The sequence below is a fragment of the Pistacia vera genome, unplaced genomic scaffold (genome assembly GCF_008641045.1).
Source record: "Pistacia vera cultivar Batoury unplaced genomic scaffold, PisVer_v2 Contig117, whole genome shotgun sequence".
Taxonomy (NCBI): Eukaryota; Viridiplantae; Streptophyta; class Magnoliopsida; order Sapindales; family Anacardiaceae; genus Pistacia; species Pistacia vera.
In genome coordinates, this window is record NW_022195215.1 from 2,924,353 (window position 1) to 2,931,995 (window position 7,643).

General features: G+C 35.8%; 1 protein-coding gene across 1 annotated transcript; it reads right to left on the reverse strand.

The window, feature by feature from the left end:
* Positions 1 to 2,314: 2,314 nt before the first annotated feature.
* Positions 2,315 to 4,890, reverse strand: LOC116107538 (GDSL esterase/lipase At4g10955-like). Its single transcript, XM_031393815.1, has 3 exons — positions 4,787 to 4,890; positions 3,608 to 3,720; positions 2,315 to 3,330 (listed from the first exon to the last, which is right to left on the reverse strand). The coding sequence occupies exons 2-3, from the start codon at positions 3,667 to 3,669 to the stop codon at positions 2,349 to 2,351; spliced, it is 1,044 nt and encodes a 347-aa protein (XP_031249675.1). The 5' UTR covers positions 3,670 to 3,720; positions 4,787 to 4,890; the 3' UTR covers positions 2,315 to 2,348.
* Positions 4,891 to 7,643: the final 2,753 nt, after the last annotated feature.

The window sequence follows — 7,643 nt, forward strand, 5'->3', positions numbered from 1 at the left end:
GGATAGCCACTTACAGTCTCAAAAGCATAATAGCAAAAGCAACAACTTGGAATCTCAACAAAGAGCAGCATCAGAGCATAAAAGACAACAAGTTAGAACCTCAGCAAAAAACAGCCTTAAAATCTCAGCAACAAAACAACCAAAACATCCTTAAAATCTTAGCAACAAAACATCAAAAACATTGTTAAAAACTCAGCAACAGAACAACAAAAACAGCCTTAAAATCTTAACAACAGAACAGCAAAAACATCCTTAAAAACTCAGCAATAGAACAGGCACACAGCAACAGAACAGGTGGCGAGGCACTTATGAAGCAAATGGCGGAGATGGTGGACCAACGACAGATGAAAAATTCCAAAGGTAGGGTTTACGGTTGCAATCGAAACAAATAACGCTACATTCAAAGAAAAGAGGGCAAACCACATACCGGAAATAGCAATTGGACTGACGAACAAGATCGTCGAGCTATTTTTCTCCACTGCTGGCGAACGAGTTTAGCGCAGAGATCTGAGAACGAAATCGTGCCTGTTGTGCGATTTAGGAAAACAAAATTTCTTTTATCTTGTAGTTTTATTGAAATTAAAGGGCATATTTGTCATAAATGCAAAAATGTGAGGATAATATGGGTACACAAATCGGCGTGGCATTTCTGAAATAAATGATAAAAATCTGGGTAATTTCTTCCGGAAATAAAAAAACTGAGGACAAATACGTCTGTTTATGCAAATTGGCTATTTTGTAATTATTAATAAACCAAAGGATATTTTCGTCCGCATAATATACTGTTTAGGGGTAAGATTGGACAGAAATTATGATTATCCGAATAATGTTTTAATACCAGCCCCCCATGAGGTATAAATATTCCTGGCAATTCACCCCCCTTTGAGCACTGTTTGTCATCTTATTTTTCCGTAACATTTTTTTACAAAAATGTCAAACATGGTAATCTGCTCAATTAAACAAATATTACCCTTGTTAAAAAATTTATACCCGATCCAAATGGGCCCATAGTTTTATTTTTATTTTTTTAAGTAGGAAGTTTTGAAACACAAAACAATTAATAGTAGTTTAATTTGACAAATTTTTTTAAAAAAATGATATTTATTTTATAAAATATATGAGAAGATACACAAACTTTATTCATTTTGTTCTTTGTACAATTAAATGATAAATATAAAATTCATTATATAATTTATTAAATGTATTTGTGGGATTTTCTTTTGTAAAAACTTAAGAATTTAATTTGATATATTTGATATTTAAAAGTTAATTTTAATATATATATTTGATAATTTTTCAAAGTCAAGGAGCGTCAATTGACCCTCCTCCCTCCGTCCTTGATTGTGGTGGATATATTTCTTGCAAAGCTAAATTGGTAAAATTGATTTTGATTTTTTGTTTATTACTATTCATTTAGATGTGGAAATTGAAGAGTGAATGAGAGAAAGGATTTTTGTTTTTAGATTAGGGAAAAATAAAGAGGAGTGAAAAAGACTATGGAGAAAGGAAGAAAAATAATTTTCTTTTCTCCTTTAATTTTTTTTTTTTTTTTTTTTGTTTCAATTTCAATTACTCTTTCACCCTACAAACATTTGAACTAGCGGAAAAGAGTTAACATTAACATAAATTTTACCAAATTACAATGATNTGTGTTGAATTTGTGCGATGACTACCCTACTATTGTTCTCAGTGTGAATGCGAGAGTGAGTGAGCCATTTGTCTTTGCCTGTGACTGTGACTCTTGAGTGGTAGTCTTCTCAGAAATTGAGTAAAAAGATAATTCTGGGTGAATGGTGAAAACAGAGAAAAAAGAAAAGATATTTATTAGTGCTGGATCATGATATACATTACTGACCATCCAACTTTTATCTCTAAATCTTTTTTTTCAATCCATAATGATAATTGCGATCACTGATGAAATGCATTAACTGATTGTGTCACTCTTATGCTATGTGTAAACCGGATCAAATTCACATCAAATCACAGATCACACATGCTAAATTATTTGACCAAAAATAATAGTTACAAGCTGTCCTTTCGGTCTTAAAATGCATCATTTTAAAGGAAGGCATCTGCGCCTCCCATAGCAATGGCATGTGCCAACAACAAAAGAAGAAAAACCATGAACAATTTCTTAGTTTTTTTTTTTTTTTTTTTAACATTGACTTGTGTACAAAGGACAAATCTCAAATACAAGAGACCTGTCAACTGTGTACGAACAATTGGCTGAAGATTCTACTTAAAAGCCAGGGATCTAAGCTCCATAATCCATTTGACACTGATTAAGTATTCTACAAATGGCATATGCAAGATAAATCAGGACAAGGAATTGCAAAAACTCACCAAAACTATTTGTATGTGTAAAACTTGGACTGCAAGTGCAGATCAGATTTCCACCACTGGTGAATTCCATGAGCCTGTTTGAAATCTCGTGAAGGAGTTGCATTAACTGTCAGATTTGCTGATGCAATGAGGTGTAGAGGTTCTGACTCCTTTCCCATTGCATTCATAAATAGACCCCCAAGGGAGTGTTTAGTTGCCAACCTTTCAATACCTCCTGCTCCAATCTCCTCCATCTTCTTCCTATGTTCAAAATATCCAACATATTCTGAGCAGATGTGGTCGGCTGGGTTCACAAAAAGACGAGGGACCCAAGCAGCCAGCGCAACAAATGGATCCTCAGTTGCAGACCGAGTATTATGTTGATTTTTCTTTACATTTACAGCAAGAGCAAGTCCAGCTGTGATAACACTGCCTGCTATTCTAAGCCCATGCTTGACTTTCTTATCTTTAATTCTCTCAATTGGGGCTGAAAGGAATGGTGGATTAAAGAGAAAAGCTTCAAGTAAAACACCCGCCTTGGCCATAGTCTTCCCCGCAAGCATTGCCATAGCTGACCCAAGGGAATGGCCAGCCAACCAGACATTTGAATTACCAACAGAAGCAACCATGTTTCTGACAGCTTGCATAGCAATCTCAAAACGAGATGTCTGGTGGAGTCCATTTCGGATTAAGTGGAGGTCCAACTCAAGATCCCGTGTAAAAGAGTCTTGTTTGGTCAAGGTCCCTCGAAAGGCAATTACATAGCGAGGTGTTCCAGCTGTTGACAAGTTACAATTTGAAGCTGGAGGTTTGAATTCATAAATGGCACCAAAGATTGAAAAATCAGCATCATCTTTAAGCTGACGGAGCAATTGAAAGTGGAAGAACTCCCACCAAGGAGGTGCAAGAGCTTGAGATTCATAACGCTGCAGCTGACGATCTCTTTCTAGAATGTACACACCCTGAACCAAACAAGCTGCTACAGACCTTCGATGATTATCATTTGTCCTGCATGAGATAGCGCGTAACAACTTAAAAAAATGAAAATAAAAATCCAAGGATATAGCGTCTGAAGTTCCAACTAATGAAGATTCCACCACAATCGGGATTTGTTTATCTTTACAACCCAAGTTCAATGAAGCTTGACATTGTAGCAAAATCAATATAACCTAAAACAAAATATTGCACATGGAAATTTTCATGTGGAAAAAGATTTCATAAGTTTGGAACTGTGGCTTGGTTGAATTGAGTTTATTTGTTCATCATGCTTAATAGAAGGTCTTACCAATCAAGAGTAGTCAGGTGTAAAGGCCCTGAAAGACTAAAATCTTCCCTCTCAGAGGCCATTACACCATACGTTCTTTTTGTCCTTTCTTCTTGATATCTGTAAAAGCAGTTCTGCATGCACCATGAACATTGGGCAAGTTAGCAATCATAAGAGGACTCTTTCAGAAGCGACAGCATAGTTGAATAATCTACATTTTTACCACATTTTCTAGGATGAAACATGAATTCCTCACAACATGCAACTTTTAAAATTCTCAAATTGTTTCATAGAACATCTCCAGCAAATGCATTACAATAAAAGTCGGTTCACAATAGACATTCTACACAGTCATCTAGAAGTAGCTATTTAACATACAGCAAAGTCGACCAAATCAATAACTTTAATCACTTATGATTCTAAACAACTTTACATACATTTTTGACAGAATAATTTAGCATACCTAATCAAATCCTGCGCATATCTAACTACACTCTGGTTTGGCATATAAATCAAGATACACTGATCAGTCCAATTTGACCGATAAAAATCCTATTAGTGAGCCATAAAATTTCCTTGGCACTATCATTTCAATACTGATTGGCAAAAATTCCATAATTTACATTTATACGCAACTACCTTCCATCCAGAACTTCTAAGTACTTTACTTCACAGCCAGTGAACATAAGCAATACATCAAAATTTAAAGAAAACCAAGTTCTATGATTTTTCCATTTTTTTTTTAATTTTTATTTTTATATCAAGCCTTATCAACTCTAAGCTATATCAAAGTCAAAAGACAATATTTATATGCTGAAACAGATTCACCCACATCCTCCAGTGTAAAAAATGTTAGCAGAACTTTTGAATTTTGAATTTTAGCGAACGCTACCAGTTAATGATTCACCCAAATTAGTATTTGAACATTGTCTTTTCACTTTGTACTCTAGTGAGAACGATTATGTGCAGGTAATCTATTCTTCATTATTTTATATCTTACTTTCATATGATATACTCTTAATTTATATCCTAAAAATAATCAATATGAATCAAAAGCAATCGAGAGGATTCACCGGATCATACAAAGAAACGGCGATCACGATCTGTCGAATAATAACAGCTATTAAATAAAAAACCGACACCTAATTCGCAGAAAAATAAAATGTAGAAAAAATGAACTTAATTGTAGAGAAAATGTACCTGGATTAATTAAGAGGTTTGGCAGATCTGGTCGATGACGAGCACGAAATGTGTTAATTAGAAGCGAAGTGGTCGCCGTCAGAACGTTATAATGTCTTCTTCAATCTTCATCCAACTAAAGTACTTGAAAATTGAAATTCAATATTCAGTAAGCCGCTAAAGCGAGCGCAAGGAGAACGACGACGTTTTTCGGATCTTCCAATCTTAAGGGTCAAGATAGATCTTTTGGGTGTCCTAGGCCGGAGTGGTGGCGGCCCTTAGGCTGCTGAGACGAGCTAGTTTTTTTTAATTAAAATAACATTTTTTTGCACAACTTAAAAGACATGAATCCTGAACTAAACAATACCCATGATCCATATTTACTATCGGGGCTTTTGGTTAAGGGTCACGTGGATTATTGAGGTTATATCATCTTATATTATTTGATTATCACGTTTGGTTGTTAAGTAACATAAAATTTCAATAATAACTATTATTGATAATATTAGATGTAATCTGATTACCTCTATTTTCTTAGGTATTATAAGGTTACTAAAGTAATCATTTTTTTGTTATAATTCTATCTCTTATTAATAAAATTTTAGGATAATAATACCCTTATTTTTAAATTAATTTAGATGAATATAGTTTTTACCATTTCACCCTAATTAATTAACTTTTTGGATAAAATTATTCTTGAATTCAAAACAAATTGTCCACCCAAGCCACCACCCTCGCCCACATGCTGCCACTGGCTGCCAGCAACCGCCGTCAGAACGGCGCATGAAAGGCCGAAAATGGCTGCCGTGCACCGATATTCCGACTAAAGATCTGGCTAGAAATGGTCAGATCATGATAGATCTGGCTGGAAGACGTGGCTGTTAATGACCACAGATGAATCTGGCCGTCAACAGTCAAATTAAATCTAGTAGTTTTTTGACTAGATCTGTCACGATCTGGCCATTTCCAGCCAGATCTCTGGTCGGAAATGGCCATACGATGCACGAAGGCCATTTTCTGTCTTCTGTGAGCCATTAGGTTGCCGGTGGCCAACGGTGGTTGCCGACGCCCGGTAGTGGCTGGGTTGGTGGAGGTGCATTGTTGATTTTTCAAACTTTTATTATGGGGTTGTTTTTGCTAAGTTTTTAAATGTAGGAGGGTTATAAATAATCTAAATAACAATATTAAATAACAATATACTAATAATATTTTTTTAGAGGACAGTTCAGTAATTTAAATAACATACCCACTATTTTATTCATCCCAACCAAACATATTAATAAAACATACCCACCAATTTATTCCAACTAACTAAACACATTTTCCTAAAGATTTCTTGTAATCTTTATCTAACTTTCCCGTAATCCAACATTCCTAGTAATCTAACATTCCTTAAACCAAACACACCTTTTGTTAGAGTAGGTGCCCGATAGCCAATCAATTATTGTAAAATTGACTCTGTAATAAATGTTTATTTATCAATAAATATTCTTCTATATCGTGTATGTAATGATATATGTCCTTAGGATGGTAAAATCGTGATGAGGGTATCAAGTGTTTCAAATCTTGATAGTGAGAACCCTATGATCACATATGGTGGCCATTCTAGAAACGTCCGTAACCCAATATTATTTTGACCAAGGACACAGATAATACGGTAAGACTATCATAGTGTTGAACGACCCTGTCGAAAGGCAGTGGCTGATCTCACCTGTCAAGGTTGTTTGCCGAAAACCTGGTGCAACGTATGGGTGCTTGTTAGAGGCAAGTTCACTAGACAGACCCACCAGAGGATCCCATATGGATGGTATCCCCAGTGTCTATGGAATAAATCCTTTAACGGATGGTGGTGCATGTGATCCTTAGACTTGAGATCACCAGAGCACCTTATGCACTAATTGGTGTAGTTTGACACTAACCCAACGTAATTCAATTCAGAACTATTAATACAGTAGTGATTAGCTATATTGAAAAGTGTATCGAGATTATGGTGGATCGACAAAGGATTCATCACTCATGGGTATGGGAGAAGTTATCTCACTGGGTAATTCAGTAAATGACAATGACACTAAATCTGTGGCCACAGTGGGATTGAGTTGATGCTCAATCTAATTTATTATTCCGGTCATTGGTCTATTAACTGAATACAAACATGTCGAGGATATCTGAGGTTGACACTATTTCTGTACCTCAGTCTCGATGAGATAACAGTTGATGAAAAGATTTGATTGTAACGACTCCATTCTACTCATATTCTTTTAAAATATGCATAATAAAAATACATGTAAAATAGCATATTAAGTTGGGCCCAAAATTTTCTTTTATTAAACATATACATTCTTTATACAAAAAGTTGTATCATGTACAAAACTATCAAAAACAGGGTGGACAGTGTAGCCAGTTCTCTTCGCTTGATGACGTCCATCCGACTATGTCCTCATCTAGATCTTGCAAAACATAGGAAACAACGGGGTGAGCACAATTAAGGCTCAGTAAGTAAACCACTACTTATCTATCCCCGCAACTCTCTCTCTAATTCTTTCCTTACAATTCTCATTTACTCTCTCAATTATACTACTCTCTATTTGCTCCTTCTAAAATACTCTTTGCTACTAACTCTCTTTTGTAAGTCACGGCCTCATCTTACCGGAGGCACGGCCGGGACTCACTCCCACTATCTGTGACTTCTACTCATTCTAGCCAATCGGACTCGGTTATGCATGGATTCGGAGCCTTTGGCCATGTGAGTGTATAACTCTCTCTCGGGTACTCTTGGGTATAGCCCTCATCCGCATGCACTCTCACAGGCTACACCACTTCTCTCTCTATACTCATGCTGCTCTCTCAATGCGGTGTACATGCGGGAATACTCTACCCA

Bases quoted from the DNA above. Each gene is read 5' to 3' on its own strand.
- LOC116107538 (XM_031393815.1), bottom strand. From the start codon at position 3,669: ATGGCCTCTGAGAGGGAAGATTTTAGTCTTTCAGGGCCTTTACACCTG. The intron at 3,331-3,607 runs GTAAGACCTTCT...TATCTCATGCAG, and splicing joins CACCTGACTACTCTTGATTG to GACAAATGATAATCATCGAA.